Source organism: Siniperca chuatsi, linkage group LG7 (genome assembly GCF_020085105.1).
Source record: "Siniperca chuatsi isolate FFG_IHB_CAS linkage group LG7, ASM2008510v1, whole genome shotgun sequence".
Classification (NCBI taxonomy): Eukaryota; Metazoa; Chordata; class Actinopteri; order Centrarchiformes; family Sinipercidae; genus Siniperca; species Siniperca chuatsi.
Genome location: NC_058048.1, coordinates 7,637,235 through 7,658,109, shown reverse-complemented (window position 1 = coordinate 7,658,109; position 20,875 = coordinate 7,637,235). Strand labels below are relative to the sequence as shown.

The window sequence follows — 20,875 nt, the reverse complement described above, 5'->3', positions numbered from 1 at the left end:
ATAAGCTGCTATGAAGTTATACCACAATGTAATTGTCCACAAAAAACAATTGAACAATACAGGATAGCAAACTTGAATTACTTTAGTTGAAACTTTGTAGTTGATTACGTGTGCTATGAATAAAATAAAAACAGGCTAAAAGTGAATGTGGAAGACTAATAGGAATAACTGGATATACTGTATGTTTTAAAGCCCATGTAAGCTTGGTTTCAAATCTTAAATATTTCTTTCTAACATTAAATATCCATGACTAAATAAACTACAATAAAGTTAAAGTTAAGAAAAAAAAGTCAGCTAATTTACTTCATCAGGACTGCGGGGGTGTGACTTTATCACGTTTGATTGACGGCGGTCTGGAAACATGCTGCAACTGTTGGCCTGTTTTGATTGAAATATCGCTGAACTCAGATACACAGAAATAAATGACATCCCATTTTTGCAACTGAGCCCAGCCCACTTTAAACCAGTGAGAAAAGCAAGAAAACACAAATACAGGAATCCGTAGCTCGTAGCTACAGCACCACCATCTGAAGTATTGCTGTCATCATTTATTCCACACATATTCATTCTTACAGTAGCTTCACAATGGAAAGGTTGAGTGACTTTGCCAAAATATGGGGGAGTAGTGAAAGTCTGAGGACTAACACTAGCCATCCTCAGAGTCTGATTGGCCACTTTAGTGCCACTTTTATTGGGTATCATTTACTTTTTACCCAGATTATGTCGCCGCTAGCATGGCTAAAAACAACAGTGACAAAAATGTGCTGGTCTTCAGCTCCTACAGTTAGAGAAATAACTTTAAAAAAGCAGACATCAAGGCCTGTGAGAAAAACTTTTACCTATTGCAATTTTTTATTCATTTTGACAAGACGAAAGTGATCATTCTGCAGGCTAAGGTCACCTCAGGCCTGAGGTTGTTGGTTTGTTCTTTTTTGGCTTCATTGGTTCCAGCCAAATTGATCATTGCTATTGTACAGATCATGGTGTTGGCAGGAAGTGGTTTAAACATAAAGTGATTCAGTGCTTCATGTTACAAGTAGACTGTGAGTCTGCATGCCCAGGAAATGTTGACCAATCAACAACACCTCTAGCTGCGGTTTCTGTGAGAGGCAGGACTGTTGGACAGCCAGCAAACAAACCTGCACGCACATGAGATACAAAAACCCCCCTGTGCAGTCAAGAATCCCAGCTTCTGTTCTGTCTCTCTCTACTACCTTTTTTGTATATTATAGTCTCTAACTGATGGATTCAAAGTTGAGTGTATGCATCTGTGTGTGCATTTTCTTCCACCACTGCAAGATAAAATCTCTAACATTTAAGAACACAGATAATCTCAGAGCTGTGGCGCTGAAGCATTTTCAGGACAACTTTTTGGGTTTTTACCATTCATCATTTCTGAGTAGAAGACAGAGACGGGAATGCAGAGAGAAAAAATGGCTCTTTAGAGAACATGCAGTGTTTTTTCACTGTTCACAGAGCTGGGTTAACCACATGAGGACGTGAGGTGAGGGGAGGGCAGAAGAAGGTGCCGTGATGAAAGATCAGCTGAGCAGTTTCACATGAAAATTGAAAGTGCATTAAATGCCACAGCATGTGCAGGTGACAGAACAAGGCAAACGTGGCAGCCGTACGACAGTTACCTGAATTTTGAAATACAAACTATTTTGCACATTACACCAGGAAACATCTTGAGGATGTATTTCTGAGCTTCCTTTTTTACCCCGTTGGTATTTTGAGCTCTTAAGCAACATTTTGCGCCGAGCAGAAAGGATTGATTGCAACATGCGGAGAAATGTGCTAACAGTGTAGTGACTTTATTGAGCCAGACCAGCACATGTAAGTACCATTTTCATACCACCAGCTTATGGTGTTCAAGTCTTTTTCTAAAGATCTATTGATTTTTGTATCTGATTATCGAAAATGAATTTTCAAAAAGCCAAATCTCACATCTCAAACTTCCACCAGAAAAATCATCACTTTAACCTTAATTTTGTCTCAATCTTTGAGCATGAAGGCATCAGTAGCCTCAGTCTGTTTTGCTGCCAAGTTGTCCATCTGTGATTTACTCACTGATTTGTTGTTTATGTGCATGCATGCAGACGCTTGTACATGCACATAAACGTGTCCACATGTTTGCGTCCAGGGCGGTTCATGGTCCAGTTAATGGGACGACAGCCATCCCGTGGAGGAGTAGCAGGAGGAGACTGTCGCTGCTGCAGCAGCTGAGGGGCTGCCAGGAGGCCTGGTGCCCCGGGGCACCCTGGGATAGAGAGGGGGCCCACGCCGCTATCTGTGGAACACCTGCTGGGGTGAGCTGTCCTCCTCCTCACTGCAAAAATCAATCAGTCAAGGAGTCTTACCTTTATTATGTAATGTAACATCAAGTCTTCAGTTTGGTGAATTACATCTAGTGCTGTTTTACTTGTTTAGAGGATTCACTGAAGTCAAATCACCGATCCACACATTCAAGGAAATTCTTGCCATTTACAAACTTTTAAAATGCCCTTTAAACTTCTTTAAAATCTATAAGATAAATTAACTAGCGAATGGGATATTTCTCAAGTATTCGGTAGAGTGCAAACCTCCAATAATGAATAATTCTCCTTTTTGGAAAAAGCTTTCATGCTGGTTATATTTTTATCACAATGCAATAAGTCCCAGATTTTGGATTTTGCCTGAAGCACGCAGTATTATTGTGACAAAAATCTCAAATCTATATCATCACCAAAATCTAATCAGCTAAACCCGAATGGGCCAGTGGTCTCGGACTTTGTCCACTAGCTCCATTTGTTACATTTTGACATATCTTACTGCAAACAAGGGGTGAAAGATTTCCTTTCAACTTTGTTGACTTATAGAGTTCTACATTTACTTATAGTGTTCTTTCTCTGCCCATTTTTTTAAATTTTCCTGTTTTTCTACCTCTCAATCTTCCACCGCTCTCTTTGAGCAAATTTGAGAGGTGGAAAAAGGAGGATTTATTTAAATTATTATTTTTTGTGTCCATCTAGCTCCATTTCTAATCATCAGTCTTTATACTTTCCCCATCTCTCTGCATGTCCTCTGTCTGAGCCTCTCCGGCTTCCTCTCACTGTTCCCCTTGTTTGTATGTACATACTAAGGGTGACTGTGCCTTAGTGGTAGAGCGGGTCGTCCAGTAATCGGAAGATCGGCAGCTCGATCCCGGCTTCCCCCAGCCCACATGTCGAAGTTTCCTTGGGCAAGATACTGAACCCCAAGTTGCTCCCGAAAGCTTTGCCTTTGGTGTGTGTGTGTGTGAATGATTAGTTTCACACACACACACAGGTGTGCTATGTAGTGTAAAGAGCTTTGAGTAGTCAAAAAGGTAGCTAGAAAGGTGCTATACAAGTACAGTCCATTTACCATACTGTAGAGATGGGATGTCTGTATGCTTCACTTAAATTTTCTGTAACAGAAACAGAAGTACAGAAGTATTCATAGCCAGCCTGAACACTGACCTGTACATCTCTGTGACATGAAAGTAGTTCCTTTTTTATTTGATATCTGACAACAAAACAAACACTGGCGCTGAATGCAGAAGTAGTGTTGAGTAAAAGCGTGTGCATATCAAGGAAATGACATTACAAAATGGATATGTCTCTGGCAGAGAGAGAACGAGTAGGTCAGAAAAATATATCAAAGGGCATGTTTAGTATTTGGAAGAGTGCGAATGCAAAACTTTAACTGGCAGCAACAAGTCATTGACACGTGAGTATTTGGTAATGGGGAAGGATAGTAGTGTTTGTTTTTTACTGCAAAAACTCTCACGGAAAAGCTAAGCGTTTTATTAACAGTGCCCTGTGAAACACTGTTCCTCGTGGTAGTTGTAAGCCAGCTGGTTTCTTTGATTTGAAATGCTGAACAAAAAAGTTAATTTATTCATTTCTGCTTGAATGGTTTCCAGTACGTCCTCCTACTAATCAAATGCATGAGTGACTAAATGTTGCCGTTATGAATCAACAGAATGCTTGTTCATATAACATCCCCACTGCCCTGTTGCGTGTCTGTGTGTGTGACTTGCAGTGAACTTGTCTCTATTTCTGTGCACACTGTGCATGAAAGCCACTTCCTGTGTGTGTGTGTTAATGGTGTGCTGGTGTTTGAGAGCACCTCTAAATTCACATGTGATGTAACTACATGACTGAGCCGTTGGCTTGCTTCGTTTTACCCAAGTTAATTATGTCTCAACCATCTGCCTTCTGTTGTAGTCACTGTTTTCAAAGAATGCAATGTGACCTATAGCCTATGCTGACAGAACATCTATGCAGTTAAAGCAAAGTTAGCAGTGTAAAAAAGCACTGGTATTACAATGGCTGTTAAAACTATGTTTATATTTTTTTGTCTTATGTACAATAAAAAAATATATATTATAAATACATTAGTAAAAAAACAGCTTCTGAAGTTATTCAGACCACTGAACTTTATAAAAACACAAAACACCCTTATTAAGAGTTCAAAAACTCTGCTACTCGGCATCATCAGGACTATGTTGGTGCGGTTTGATCAGATTTAATTGGCAGTGGCCTGGCAGCATAAGCAAACACAATGTGAAAAAGGTGAGGGGTTCTGAGCCAATGTGGGTCCACACTCAGATAGTATTAACCAGCCTCCATAGTCATATCAGCTTTATGAGTGAGCAAACAGCTCTCCAGCACTTATCAGCACTTGTGAACCCTGGGGAATTGTTTGGTTACAACCTGTCATCATGACCAGTTTTCAAGATCAAGTCAGTCCAGTCTTCTCATAGAAACAGTGTTTATTTTTACCACACTTTTCTCCTTGCTGGCTGGGTGCCATGGAGCTACGCCATGTTGCTGAACATGTAAGAGAAAACGTCTTCCTGCTCAACAAGCTTTCGTAAAACGTCAGATACTGAAATGAGTCACTGTGTCTCCCTCCAGAGTTTCCTAGTTGTGCGGGACTCTGCAACGTCTCAGCCCAGCCTGCTGTGTGTGTCTACTGGAGGAGAGAATGAAGCAGTTCTTGACTATAATATCAAAAGCACAGGCACAGGTATGGATCAACCGCATGAAAACACCTACTTCTTTCTCTTTGTGTGTGTGTGTGTGTGTGTGTGTGTGTGTGTGTGTGTGTGTGTGTGTACATGATCCAGTCAATAAGTTGTCACTTTGTCATTATGGGTCACTTTTAGTCATTATTCTGTGAATCGTTACGTCTGTCGAAACTGGCAGATTAGACTCATATACAGTTGCAGTAACCCAGTAACGTCACATTTCATAGTTCTACTTTCTGCTGTTGAACCTGAGTGTGGCAACAGTCCAGACAGGGCAAAGTTGTTACAGGTGAGGGCAGGTAATCAGATACACACCTCCTGGTTGCTTTCAAACTGATACCGGTTCCTTAAACGGTGAAGTCCCTTTTAGTTACTAATTAGATCTACACCTATTAGTGCTACATTTACTACTCTGCAGATGCATGCAGTATAGCTAAAATCATAGGCTGAAGAGATAAGTAACCCTTCGGGCCTGAAACAACCTGCTCAGCATTAGAAACCACACAATATCTGAAAATAACAGACTTAATGGCTAGTGAAGTTAGTATGAAAATAAAATGAATCGGTCACACTGGCTTATCTTTAGAAGTCCCCTTTTAATCTTCCTGGTTCAAGCTTCGGTGTGTTTCCAGGAATGTATTTTTTTGACAGAACATGACACTAATTCTGCCCACTCTTTCTCTGTCTCAGTCTTCCAGCTGTCTGAGTCTCGTCTTTCTTTCTCTGACTTGGCTCAGCTCGTGCTCTTCTACTCTCTGACCAGGTAAGGACCTGCTGTGTCACTGATGCCTTTTTATTTGTGTGTGAATGAACTTTCATTTAAACTTCTCTAACGTTCTGTTAGCAATTACATAAATAACAGCCATATTACAGTATATGTTTGAGCTAACAAGCAAACAAGCCTACAGTAAACATTAGCCCATGGCACCAACATTGCTATGATTATCTGTATGTGTTTTTCTAGTGCTAACATCCTATTCACCAAAACCATTTTAAATTCAGTTGAAAGCTTATTCAACAAATGCTTGAACATTGACATAACTGTGGCCAAATTTCTTGACTCAGTCTGTTTAACAAATTTATTTTATCTCTGTCATTGCTTCCTCTGCATCAGGGATGTGGTGGCTGTTTGTCTTTTCATTCCTCGCTGGATCTACAGTGTAACCGAGAAAAACAAAGATTGTCTCTCCCAACTTGAACCCAGTGAGTCCTTCCATCTCTGTGACTTTCTGTGTCATATCCTCTCCCAGAAGCTACGTCAGAAATACAAAACCTGAACGATATTTTCAAGAACTGTCTTATTTATAATACCTCTCTAATGCAGACACTTGGCTCTGCGCACCGCCTGACCAACAGACTGATGAAATGACCCACGCAGAGACAAGCAACTTTATGTGCTCCATACAGGTATAAACTGTGTGTGTGTATATACAGGTATGTATGTGTAAAAGTACAGGTGATGGTAAGATACTGTATAAGAGTGTGCTCAAAAGGGAAACAACTTCCTTATTTCCTTGTGTTTGCAAATGTGCAGCATGTGTCTGAATACATTAAAGCTGCACTAATCAATATTTTTATGTTAACACTGGATCAAATGACTATGTGTAAAATGAAAGGAGTCGCTCATAGTGACGAACCCACAGAGATTCACCAACATTTCAGTTTACCTAAGCTCTATTAAGCGCTTTAGCCTCTTTTAAGTGCATTGCTTTGTTTTTTTGGCCCGCATACGCCGCTCTCATGAGTATCATTTTCAGCAGCAGCAGGTAGATGTTTTCAGCAAAAAAGCTCTGATAAACCCATTGTTTTTCTCTGAGTTGGTGGAGAGCAAAACAGAGCTAAAAGGAGAGTGAATATTGGACTTGCACTCACAAGGTAGCCAGAAACACGACTCCAAATAAATGCTAATGTTGCTCCGTGTCTACTGGATGCGTAAATAGGCAACTGTTTTCTAACACCTTTGTGATATCAACGTTATAAGGTGTTAATATGTTATTGTTGGGCTTACAGCTTGTTCCACTGCCTCCAAGTGGCCAAAAAATCAATTGATACTGCTTTAAAGTAGAGGCTTGCAATGAGTTAAAGCTTATTTTGCTTCTACATTGTGGTGTACAGTGTGTCACACCATCCCATTTCATCACTGTGTTTGTGTTTGTGTATGTGTTTCCTTAGCTGACTTCCACCAACGGGGCCCTGTGTATCATCAATCCCCTCTACCTACATGAACATGGAGATGATTGGCTGACCCACAGGCCGACTGCTGTACAATGTGCCACAGAGCCATCAAAGTACAGACGAGAGCGACGCCTCAGCACCACCAGAACATGGGCAGGGGCAGGGTTACAAAGTAAACGAGCCATCTCGTTGGACCAGGAACCCTCTGCTGCCAGTATGGAGAGTTCTGGTGAGGGCTTGTCACTTTTATACATGAATTTAGAATTTATTTAGAAATTTGCTGCTCTGACTTTAGAGGACCACTTCACCCAAATTACAAAAAACAGACTTTCTCAATTGCCTGTAGTGATGATTGACAATGCAGTTTTAATTTCACTTTTGAGATATCCACTTCTTTATGTCCGGTTTATGAGATCCAACGCTCTTAAAAATAATCTGAAAAATGTGTCCAAGTTACTCCACAGACCTTACTGTCATCAGTTTAAAGGAACAGTTCGACATTTTGGGAAATATGCTTATTTGCTTTCCTCCCGAGAGTTAGATGAGAAGATTGATACCATTTTCATATCTTGTCATTAAATATGGAGCTATAGCCAGGAGTCAGTTAGCTCAACTTAACATGTAGACTGGAACCAGGGCAACAGCTAGCCTGGCTCAGTCTAAAGTTTACAATCTGCCTACTAGCACATTCACAGCTCACTAATTAACATGTTCTATTTCATACGTGCTCTGCCCTCTATCGGGTTTACCCTCACTCAGTGAAACATTACTTAGTCACCATACGGTGTCGCTGAGTTTTTCATCTTAGGAGTCACATCAAGTTTCTCGTTACCTGTTTTGGCCTGCCTGCCTGGGTCCCTTTGTGTGTTCTCTATGCTCCATAATGTATTAAGTGATTCAAATTCATTGCCAACATGGTGTTCATAATCCATATTTTCCTTGTCCAGGTCTAATCAGAGCGAAGTCAGCTGATTCACCACATTGCCCCCTAACCCCGTCAACACCAGCTGCTCCAGCAGGAGTGGTTCTCAGAAGGCCCAGCAGCGATTCTGCCTCCAGCCCCCCTCACAGAGTGAGCACTGGGAGCCTTCCTTCATCTACTCCCTCCACTCCGGGAAATTTAAATAGCACGTTGTTTGAGATGCAGCACCATGGCAGCCCCGTCCCTCAGTCCCCTCACAGGGTGTCCTGGATCGAAGATGGAGTCTGGCTGCCCCCACCCAGGCCTTCCTCTTTGCTCCAGCCCCCATCACTGGAGCTCGACTCGCTGTCTATCAGCAGCATAGAGGAAGAGCAGGAGTCCCAAACACTGAGCCCTACCCCGCACCACCCGTCGGCGCACCGGTTGGCTGACAAGGTCATACACCGGCTCTCAGCGGTGGGTCAGGCTCTTGGCGGGCTGGTAAGTCAGAAGAAAAGACTAACCAATCGTGTGCAGGAGCTGAGCGAGCGCAAAGGTGGGGTGTTTGCAGAGGCTGTGAAAGGATTTGTGGAGATGACACTGAAGAGAGGGGCTGATCCTGACGGGGTCAGAGGGTCAGAGTTCTTACAGGAAGTGAGGTCATCGCTCACGTCACTGAGGGAGACGCTGATGGACTATCCAGACATCCAGACATTGTTGGAAAGCATTACTGACATAAATGACTCAGAGATCGGTGAGTGAACTGATAGTTAAGTTTGACAATAAAAATTGTTAACATAATTGACAGAAAATGTGTTATTATCTTGCAGCTCAGTAGATCAGTGGTTTGTGCTCCTCTAATTTCTCCTCACATACCTTTTGACCCTCCTGTAGACTCCCTGCTAGAGCTTTCCATCCACAAGGTGGCTCTGAAGCCCGTCTCCGCACACCTCTACTCCTGCATTCATGCCTCCCGGACCAATGACAGCAGCTTCGAGCGTCTCCAGAGCAACCTGCGTGTGCTGGAAAGGAAGGAGATGGAGGAGCTAGGGGGGTCGGCGGGAATTGGAGTTCCCGACTCTCTCACCCTGGAGCGGATCCAGCAGAGGTGGACTAGCATGCATGCGGCCTACTCCCCGAACAAGAAGGTCCAGATCCTGCTCAAAGTCTGCAAGAGCATCTATCACAGCATAAGTGCTAATGCTAGCTCAGGTAGCCAGATGGTTTTTTTTTTATGATTATTACTTCTCTAACTCTGTCTGTCTCTGGCTGTGTCTGGACCATAGGTCTGGACTGGCACCTTTTTTGTCTGTTATTTACCCTAATTCACATTCTCGTCTCCTCTCCTGCAGGTACAGTGTTTGGAGCAGATGATTTCCTGCCCTGTCTGACATGGGTGCTGCTCCGTAGTGACGTGGTCACCTTACAGCTAGACACAGACTACATGATGGAGCTGCTGGACCCCACACAGCTAAAGGGAGAGGGTAGGCAGAAACAATTTAACACACTGTAGTGGACAGGTTGACTGATTCATTATTTACCATGTTTCCTGGACGTGGTTGCATCAGAACTTCGTAACTTAGCCTAGTTATAACGCAAGTGTTTACTAAGTGGAGATTTACACAACACTAAATTAAAAGTTTCACCACACAAACTACGTAGAGATTCATTTTAACTATATATTTTCACCCAGTTACTGCCAGGTGTACCTGTTTCTGTTTATAACATTTATATAAATAATAACATAACAATAACAATTAATAACATCAACTAGATTAACATAATCCGTCCCACTCATTCAAAACTGCATGAATACTACTAACTCCGAAACACACGTATTTTTCTATGTATGTGTGTACAAATAAAACAAAGTCATCTAGTATATTGCTTAAGTTTTAAGTAACCAGATTAAGTAAATCGCTATTTTGAAACTAGCTTGTAGTCATTTAGAATTTAGGAAAGACTTTATGCACTTACTATGAACTTAGTAATGCATCTACGAATAGGCCTAATAACTGGTGCAACTCAATTCTTTTCTCCAAATGGAGATGTGTTTGACTCCCAACTGTGTTAATTTACTAGATGATTTTAGAGATTAAGGTACTGTTTAATTGCAATTACAAGTCACAGACCGTCTCCCTTTGTGCATTCCCCATATCAACAGGTGGCTACTACCTTACAACTCTATACGCCTCTCTTTACTACATCAGCAGCTTCCAGCCACGATTGGCTGCTCGTCAGCTCAGTGTCGAAGCCCAACAATCTCTTAACCAATGGCACCGCAGGCGCACCCTGCATTGCAACCAATCGCACCACAGCAATCACCGACGGACGAATCGCAGGCAGACTTGTCGGGAGAGGGGCACGCAGAACTCTGAGACAGAAACTAGGAGTAAAGAGGAAAGTGAGAAAGAATCTGACTCTGTTAATATTGATGAGTCACAGCATCAGACAGAAAGCACCAAAGAGGCTCTGCAGCCGCTGAAGGAAGAGAATGGACGAGGAGCTGAGGACGTATCACAGACGTCCACTCCAGCATCAGACTGTAATCAGCAAGACGTAATAATGAGCAAACAGGAAGAGAGACAGACTCTATGTACGACAGGAGAAGCAGACCACAGAGGATTGTAAAGCAGAGCAGAAGAAGAATGGACCTGCGAAGGAAAGAATTTCAGCCACATATTTTTAACCAATTAGAGAAGGTCAAATGACCTCAAAATTTTCTCAAGCAAACCCTCCCGAAAGCTCCCACATAAACCACTAGCATGTCCTGTCCTGCTCAGATTCCTCTTCTATAGAGGCCAAAGAAAGCTTTTGATTAGTGTCACTGATGTCAGCTATGTAATTATGAAATTGCGTCACTCATTATACTGTTGCCGAAGTTACTTGTTGCCAACCTGGGGGTCAGGACTCCTCCAGGGATCCTAAGATAAATCTAAAGGAATTGTTTAAGGATAAAGAGATAACGTTACTTTTCTCAAATTTTTTGCATTTAGCAGCTCAAGACCCAGATATTTCCCTCAGAAGTTGGTGGAGACCAAAGCAGAGCTAAAAGGAGAGTGAATATTGGAATTACATGCAACAGATGGACAGAATTACAACTCCAAATGAATGTTGCTGTGTGCGCTGTTTGCTAAAATGTTAGCCATACTCCGTTAATTATGTGATAGGTGTGCCTTTTCTGCTTGACGTGGCATTCTTCTGCTCCCAAAGTGGCCAGAAAATCAATAAATTAAGCTTAAAATAAGTCACCTTTTTGCCTGATGTACAGTATCCTTGTTTGAGTGCTATAAAGCTTTTTACTACAAGGGCATGTCCTTTGTGTTGTTTCTGTTCATCCCTAACTCGGTGAAGCTCTTTCTTATTCACCAAGACTGAATATAATGCTGTTGAACTACCCCTTGAGCTTTTGCCTTTTATTTATACACTGTTCCTTCATTGAAATCTCATTTTTAAAGCAAATGTGCATCAGGACTTCAAAAAGGCGAGCCCATGAAGTGCCTCACAAGAAATCCCAAAACTACATACTGTAAATATCATGTGTCTTCCCTTTGGACCACTTGAGGGCAGCATTAAACCTCTTATGAGATTTACAGCTTTTAACCTCTTTAAATTTGCAGAATATACACTGGTTTGGTTTTTAATTGATGGAATAAGGTAGCACTGCATTTGTACTGCGGAATATATTAAACAGAAAAATAATCAAATCTGGATTTGTTTATGCAGTTTTCAAAAACACTGAGAAACAATGTCACCGCATACTGCAACAACTGTCCATCTGGTGGATTCCTGCAGATGTGATTTTGTTCTCACACGATGCACACACACACACACACACACACACACACTCAAACACAAAATTGCATACATTACCCATACATTATTAAAAATACTGTACATGTGTTGTGGGTTTAAGGCTGCCTTGAAGTGGCAGTTGAAATTGAATTGAAAAAATTGGCATTGAAAGCAACTGAAGGAGTTAAACAAACAGACAGCACTTAGAAGGGAGTCTAATTGAAGATGAGGCACAGAACGCAAATAAAGTTGCAGATGAAGATAAAATGCTTAAACAAATGTAATTAACTGCTGAATAATAAGCCCTTTTTATAAGTTGAAGTGGCAGTAAAGTAAACGTTAACGATTTGAAGTTGCAGTTGAAGTGTAAACATTTGTAGCAGTTGAAGCGACAGTAGAGGTTAAAGCACTTAAAGCAGTTGAGTTAGCCGTTGACATTGAAGCAATAAAAGGTGTTGAAGTGGTGGTATACCGGGGCTGGGCCCCAAAAGCACAACCATGACAGCGAGTGTGCAGTAGTAGGTTCCGTTTATTTAGAAGAACACACAATGAGGAACCAGAAGCGTGGAGGTACAGCTGGAAGCCGGTGGGCTGGAGACAGACAGCAGGAATGCAGTCCAAGACAAGGCAGGTGAGAGCTGTGGTGAGGTCCTCCTGGAAAGCCGGTGGGCAATGCAGAGGCAGGTGACACGAGCGAAACCTGGGCACAGGAAGTTAAACAGGTTAATTAGGCATTCTGATAACATGCAGGAAATTACTTAGAGGGGTGGACAAGACCCGAAGAGTTATGCCACTGAGGTAAACGAACGATCTGGCAAAGACTGGTGAGAAGAGCCGGGTAGATATACTGTCAGGTGTGATTGTGAATGGAGAACAGGTGAGCAGCAGTAGATGGTTCGCAGATGGTTGCTGTTTGGCAGTACCTCGGAGGGCGCGCCCCACAGCATACACACACACACACACACAAGGAGACTAACGGGACAGACAGACAGGAACACTAGGAATGGTACCATGACAGAAGCACTTGTGGAACTTGAGTGACAATTGGTAACCACCTAAAAACTATTGGCAGTTGAGGTTGAAGGGCACAAGTAGCAGAAGTGACTGAGATGTGAGTACTTTGAGTTGAAGTGGCAGTTGAAGTTGAAGGCCGTAAAGTTAAGGTTTACACACTTAAAGCAGTTGTAGTGGAAGTTAAAAAAGTTAAAGATCTGTAGATGTTAAAGCATAAAAAGGAGTTGAAGAGGCAGTTGAAGTGTTTGTAGGAAGTGAAGTTTCAGTGCAAGAATTTGCCATTTCATCTATTTTACTTGATCATTAGTTAATTTATTTCTTGTAATTTCCAGGACAATTTCCTATTATATCAATTTTACGTAGTTAGTAAAGTTAGTTAGTTAGTAGTTAGTTCTGTTACCAGAATAGTTAATGAATGCACATACATCGGTCATGTACACATGTAAACAGTTATATGGGGGGCCTCTTATGTAAATGTACGCACACATATGGAACCGTATCGTTGCTGCATTCTAAATGACCGAGCCAATCAAATTTGCCTAATGAGACATCTGGCATTCTGCCTGCATGTGGATGTCAAGCACAGAAACAGCTGGGCCGTTACACACACACACACACACATTCTCTTTCAGAAGACTGAGAAAGAAACACAGTGATACATGCCATGCTGGATCACATGCACACACACACACACACACACACACACACACACAAACACGCACAGAGCAAAATTTAGGGAAGCATTGAGGAAGGAGTTGTGGTCAAGACTATACTGGCCAATACATAGTGTCACACACTCATTCTCACACACAGTTCTTTCACACATGTGATATATTATGCATACATGAGTATGTGTAACACACTCACCGCGACCATAAATTAGATATATGGCAGTGGTGGCGGCAGTGGAGGAGGGGGTCCACAGAGAAGAGGAGTGTGTGTATTTGTGTGTATGTGAAATGAGGGGGGGGGGCACAGATGGCTGTTGCCTGGGGCATTTGAGGTACTGCAGCTAAACACGGAGACTGCAACACACACACACACACACACACACAGAAGATTAAAAGTGTGGGGGGAATGCTCACATATACAAACACTTACTTACAAAACATACTGTATAGAAGGAGAAATAGGAGACAAAGAGTCACGTACAGTACAAACATACAGTGGCACTATTTCCACTATAACCACAGAAATAAAGAAACCCTCTGATAACAACTGTGAGTCAGTAAACTAAAAGATAACAATAGGCATATTTTGGTGAGAAATATTATAAATAAACAAATATTTAAATACAAACAGTGTTTAGTAAAAGATTGTTGGAGCTCGTCTTCAGTGGTGGGCTGTAACTAAGTAGGCTGCATTTACTCAAGTACTGTACTTAAGAACAAATTTGAGGTACTTGTATTTGAGTATTGCCATGTCATGCTACTTCTACTCAACTACAATTCAGAATTAAATATTGTACTTCTGACTCCACTACATTTATTTGACAGCTGTAGTTACTGGTTACTTTACAGATTAAGATGTTACATACAAAACACAGTGTATGATACATTGTTATAGATTAAACTACCCTACCATATATAAAGTAGTTCTAATAAGCTCCTCCTCGACCAGCTGCAACAGTAAAATGCTGCTTACACATTGATGCACATGTAATAATAATCCAATATTACAAGTATAATATCTAACAGAATAACAAAATTTTTCTGAATTATGAGTACTTTTATTTTTGATACTTTAAGTACATCTTAATACATATCTACTTAAGTTTTGATGCAGGACTTTCATGTTGCTACTTTTACTAAAGTAAAGTATATACTTTAATCATTTCTCCACTACTGCTCATCTTGTATATTTCCTGTTAGTGCAAAAGGTAAAGTATATTAATTCCTTATAAACTAACTGCAGAAAACATACTATGAAGATTACTATTGGTAATGCTGATGCTAATATTAGTATTAGCATTAGTACACCCCCAATAAAAAAGGAAAATCATAATGACTATTCTGTTTTTTAATTAATTGCAAGTATGTGAACAACAAATGTAACCATAACAAACACATTATTAGACATAAAATAACAACAATTTCCTTTTGTATGTGATAATAAACCTCTACTATTTTGCCATTCTATTACCTGGTTTTAATAATTATCATACACTCACATTGTGCTTAAAATGCCTCAAAGATGTCTTGCACTGCTTCAGAAATCCTTCAGAAATGAGTTTGGATGAAGTGTGGAGTTTGACTGCATCTTTACTGTGCTGGCCTGCCTTGTCCTCATCTGTCACTTGTCCCCTATAATACATGTAAGTGTCTTTGTCTTCACTGTGGCCTTTCAGAGACTGTCGCCATCCAACAGCTTGCCTCTGTCACGGCTTGTTCACACAATACAACACAATAAAACTTTGCCCATTCTCTGTGTCTTTTTAACCCTCCTGGTCCTTTTTCATTCCTTCTCTCTGTCATTCAGTTCCTCTCTGTTCTTCCTCCTTTCCCCGCTGCATTCCTCCATTCCTTTCTCTTTCTCTCCACCTCCCTCTCGTTTACTCCCTCCCTCCCCTATCCCTCCCCCTCCCTCTCTCCCACTTTTCTGAACTCTGACAGGTGTGTAATTGAATGATTAATGATCACCAGAGTACACCCCACACACACACACACACACACACACACACACTTTGTTAAAATGAAATTGTACATATTTATGCGCACACATATTTCTGCGCTGACACACACAGCCGTGCACATTTTCACATTACACATGTGTATTCATTTTGCTTCAATAGCCCAAATGGTCAAATTCAAACCAGTAGGACTCTTGAAATGATGGAGACATTATAAGTGTAGCAATTCAGTGAGCGCAATATATATGAAGACATCCTGCACCGGGCCAACACTGTACAAGTGGTGCAATGGAGCTCATTTGAAATGACAATCACACTGTTGTCATTTTAACAAAATGTTTCAACTTATGTGAATTTTATGAAATACATTTCCAACAAAAATGTGTTATTCGCTTCAGTCATTTTCTCATAATTCAGCCAAAACCCTACACTTCTGTGAAGTTGTAAGGCTTCAAGCACTTTCTCCCTCCCTTTACCCCTCTCCTTTTCATTTGTTAACACAAAGGCAGATTTCATCAAGTGTAATTCCCACCATCTAATGGAGTCTGTGTTGGCGAGAGAAAAGGCTGTCATTCTATCTGAACCAATAAGACGGTGTAGTCCCTCATTCGTCCAGGAGTGTTCTATCGTAGAAAAGGTTTCAGTCGTAGTCATCTGGACACTGTTTTCAGAATCAAGACGTTTCGGCTCCCATCCGGAAGTCATTCTCAATTGTGGATCACAATTGAGAATGCCGTTGTTTTCAAATGTCTTGACATTAAAAAATCTTTTAAGAGTGGTGATGTTCATTCATTATGAATGGAGTGCACTGTTATACAATAGATCAAAAGGTTAAGTTGTTGTAGGAACAATGTAGTGTATGTAATGTAGAATTTGTGTATACGAAGTAGAGCCCGACTGATCCTGGATACTGATAACAATAGTTATCTAGTTATATAGTATCTAGTCTATAGTTAGCTAGCTTGCTAACATTACATAACACTCATAGCCCTGCAAAGGCTCATATTCAGAAATAGTTACAAAAATACATTTGTAGAGACATTTCCACAGTTCCAAGACAATATTCCGTTATTTAGGTAGAGTAAATGTAATAGCTACATAGCCTACTCCAAATATTTTACAATACCAACCTGTCCAAGAGCAGTAACACGACATCTGTGTCTGCCCTCAGTCCCTTCTCTTCTTTCAGCGCTCTCCAATGAGGAAAAGCTACATCCACATTTGTCCTCGCTGTTGATCGGCTCAATCAGCATTGTGTGAACTTGTTTGGCAAGGCCTTGAATGTAATGGAAATTAATTTATATGCAAAAGTCCCTCACTCCAGTCATTTGTTTTTAGCCATGTTAGCAACGTAAGTAAGTTTAGTGTAAAATCACAAAGTCTCAGTTCACTTTACGAAAAATAAAGTGTATGGCAATGTTGATGGTCGGTCGGTCCATTTGGTATCGACTGAAATAGCTCAACAAATATAAGATGTATTGCCATGAGATTTTGTACAGACATTCATCATCACCAGTGGATGATTCTGAATGAAACTTTGGTGATCCTTTGACTTTTCATCAGAAAGATTTTAAGTGGCTTATGTTTTAGAACAGAAATGGCAGAATATTGGTCCAAAGCAACATACTTAAAGGTAGTGTATATACATTTAAAAAATGAAACCTTCCCCGCTTTCTCAGATGCCTAAGCCTGTGGACTAATTTCTATGTAAAGGACTCAGGTTTTTCCAGGAGATGTGACATTAATGCGCGCTCCCAAGTGGCTTCTCTCTCCTCTTCCCCACAGAGTCAACAGTGTACAACACTTGCTGAATTTGGCTTAGAAATGGTGTCCGCTAACAAACGACCAACACCCACCGAAGCACAAAGTCCAAAGTCAAAGATAAAATTACTGCAAAGCATGTGACATATATGTGATACTGTGATTTTAGCTGGCTAACGTTAGCTTACTTGCTAACACGGACGAATTGCTAGCTATCTAACATAGCAGGATGATGCTCGCGCCTACGGGGTACGAGTGCAAGCAACAGGATGCTGACTGCAGTTCACTTAACAGCCAGAGGTGTCATTATTAACAAAGGTTTTCTGAATCTTACATATAGAACCTTTAACATAACATAAATTATGAACAGTGTATGTGTATAGTCTTGTGACCAAATTTCTAACTCGAGGAATTTGTGTTTATTCGTTTAATCATGTCATGAAAAATAAAAATGAAACTTTACTCGTGTTGTCCCACAAAGGGTTTTGTGGCAAACCAGAGTTCACCTTCCAACATTCAGAGATCATACTGATGTAGAAGTGATTTAGATTGAAAAAAAAGTTTTTTTTACATGTTCCATGTTGTGAAAAAGAGAGAGGTGGAGAGGTGAAACAGTAAAAGTGACAGGCCCATCCTGACCAACATGTCCTAGGAGTGTATGTGGAGGGACAAAGAGAAATTAAAAGTGGAGGGGTGCTTAGGTCAGGACCTGGGTGCCAGGGAGAACAGCCATTTCCTGTTGACCTCTGTTTGCACTGTGGCCCCTGACCCCCCTCCTGCTTTAGGCTGAATGAAGGCAGGATGAGGAGGGTATTCAGGGTTTTTTGTGTGTTTGGGGAGCTGTGGGTGGATGTAGGGTGGCAAAAGGTGGAATTATGTATGGATGTTTGATGGCTAAAAGGATATATATCAGAGAAGAGGTGAAGGTTATGGATAGCACATGTACATCAGGAGCTACATGGGAAAAGGTTAGGAAGGAAAATGTAGAGGTTGTTTAAGGTTAAGCGGCTCACTAGAAAGATCTTTAAGTTAGACATTTTGCTTGGACATCCCTGGATTAGTGAGGTGAAATCATTACTTTGAATGATTCTTTTTTTTTTTTACTTTTCAAAACTGGTTACAGTATAATATCCATGATGTATAAGGAAAAACAGTCTGTTGTTAGTTAGTACAAACCTAAATTATTATAAACATATTATCTCATGAAAAACAACTACAGTTTATAGCCTTATGTGTAACCAAAAGTCAAAGATTTCCATGTGCACAGTTACGCTCAGGTCCCTAGCTATAGCTATATAAACAGGCAGGTTTAATTGTCTCCTTGAAGAGCAAGGACTTTGTTGTTATGGGATTTAGGTGGGCCTGAAGATGAAGTCCATTTCATGTTTTATTGCTCGTTATACTGTATGATAATGATCTGTACTGATGGTTTCACATCAACTTTCCTTTTATTAACCAAGGGGGTACCACAAGGTTCTGTGCTTGGTCCATTGTTATTTACAATCTACATGATCAAAATTATTACTTCAACATGTACTGTATACTATCCACATGTATCCATATGCACATAATACAGTCATGTGTGCACATGCCTCTTCTCCAACTCAAGCCACGTCTAGATTACAGTCTGCTTTTAATGTTCTTCAGATATCTTTGCATAACTGAATGCTAATTAAACAAAATGAAAAAAAATCTTATTCCATACATATTCCTGCCATCCATACACATAATGGTACTGAAATTTAAGTTGTTCAGTCTTGTAAATATCTGGGAATTTGGTTATATTGTAGTTTTACTTTGAAACCTCAACAACTGGCACAGAATCTGAGGATAAAAATGGATGAACTATTGTTCAATCAACCATCATGTCTGTGCTTTACTATGGACATATCCTGTACTCTCATGCTGCTCATTTCACCTTAAAACAACTTGTTGCAGTTGCATTTCATTACAGGAGATAAATACCACACTCATCACTGTGTACTATATGAAAAAGGAGGCTCATCCTCACTAGCAAGAAGACGAGAACTACCAGTACACACTATCCTATTTTCATAATCTCTTCGCAAATTTAAAACTACAGTTCATCAGACCAGATCTCAGGACTGGAGATCTTGGACAGACTGCCTTTCAGTATATTGCACCATATGAATGGAATAAATTTCAAAGCACATTGGAACTTGACAGTCTCATCCCATTGGATGAATTTAATGAATTTGTTGTGTGTCTTATCTCTGTTCTATTTCTCCTGCTGTACTTAGGTATCTCCTGCAAAGGAAATCTTGATTTCATTGAAACTGTTTAAATAAAGGTTATATAGTTCAAGTGCTATTCTTTTTAGTAAAATGTCATTTTTGATGACTTCTGGTTTTATTATTGTAAAAACCTTTGGCTGTGTTTATAGGAAGGGAACTTTTTTGCAGCAGATTTTATTTGTTCAGCTTCGAACTGAACACAAAGTTCTTTGTTTGCATTGTAATGTTAAATGTAAGAGGTTGGTAGTGCTTGTATATGCAAAACAATGACTAACTAATTAAAGGTGCAGTCGGCGATTCTAATCCAATACACTTTTTCTCAAATTCAGCAAATATCTCCTCACATCAGAGATATAACCCTGCCATGTTATTTTCTTCCTTGTTCTTTTAAAATTCACAATAAACAGCGTCGCTCCATGTATCACTGGCGGTAGAATATAAGTTACTGTTACTGTTGAAGTTACTAGTGATAATGTTACAGATACATAGGCTAAGCTACCCCTGAGCTGGACTTTGGCTTAGATAAGTATTTGGCTTCAATACCTATTTAAATATTGACAGGCTTATTGTCACACTTGCTACAGTAGCTACTACAAAAAAACATATGCCACCTGTGTTGTCATAAAGATAAAAATTGCTTCCCCTCTTGAGGCTAACTTCCCCTCAGGCAGCAGACACTCTGGATTCCACCATATTTCTCTTTTGGTCAGCTAACCCAGTTGTTAGTGTCATTGCCTTGGCAATGCGCGCCCATGAATTTGGAGGGCAGAGCTTCTGAAGGAGCACTGAAGGGAGGGGTGTATTTGTTTGGCTGTTGAGTTCAAATATCAACAATTTTTCTCCAGAATCTCTGACTTTCCTTTTAACTTGCAGTTTGTGTATAATAAATTAATGTAGTTTACCTTTTGTACTAACAGGAAGTGATACAAAACGAGCACTCTCTAATCAAAATAGTTTTCCACGAGCTGTCTCACCAAAATCTGCCATTTTGTTTTGTGCAGTTAAAAAAACTGTTGATAAAAGCAGCACACTCAAAAATCAAGTAAATCTATGCATACTGACATCTTTGAGTATAATCAATTTGGTTACTAAAAACCTTTTTAAAAATATGTAGTATAAAAATGGGACACATTGACTGACCTGCATGTTCAGCTTCCTTACACTAACTACCCAGTTCCTGTATACACTCCAAATAAATGACTGTTGCTGCTGTCAGAAACTTCAAATCCATAACCTCCTGCACCAGAGCTATAAACTGGCTTGCAGGTAGAATCAGACAACACACAAAAACAGATGACAAGTGACAAGTC

The 20,875-nt window shown here is 40.4% G+C and overlaps 1 protein-coding gene and 1 long non-coding RNA gene across 3 annotated transcripts; one reads left to right on the top strand and one right to left on the bottom strand.

Moving 5' to 3' along the window:
* Positions 1-1,403: 1,403 nt before the first annotated feature.
* rinl (Ras and Rab interactor-like) lies at positions 1,404-11,510 on the top strand. Of its 2 annotated transcripts, none has more exons than XM_044201294.1 (11): positions 1,404-1,836; positions 2,144-2,309; positions 4,923-5,034; positions 5,726-5,798; positions 6,150-6,238; positions 6,360-6,442; positions 7,208-7,439; positions 8,158-8,865; positions 9,006-9,323; positions 9,464-9,595; positions 10,276-11,510. In XM_044201294.1, coding segments are annotated over exons 1-11 (2,382 nt in total). In that variant the 5' UTR covers positions 1,404-1,834; the 3' UTR covers positions 10,743-11,510. The 2 variants fall into 2 exon arrangements, with proteins under 2 accessions (XP_044057229.1, XP_044057228.1); XM_044201293.1 differs by having other exon boundaries at positions 2,100-2,309.
* Positions 11,511-12,417: 907 nt separating this feature from the next.
* Positions 12,418-15,427, bottom strand: LOC122878486. The gene is made up of 2 exons (XR_006378497.1): positions 15,091-15,427; positions 12,418-12,606 (listed from the first exon to the last, which is right to left on the bottom strand). It is a non-coding gene; the product is annotated as an uncharacterized LOC122878486 (long non-coding RNA).
* Between the last annotated feature and the right edge of the window lie 5,448 nt (positions 15,428-20,875).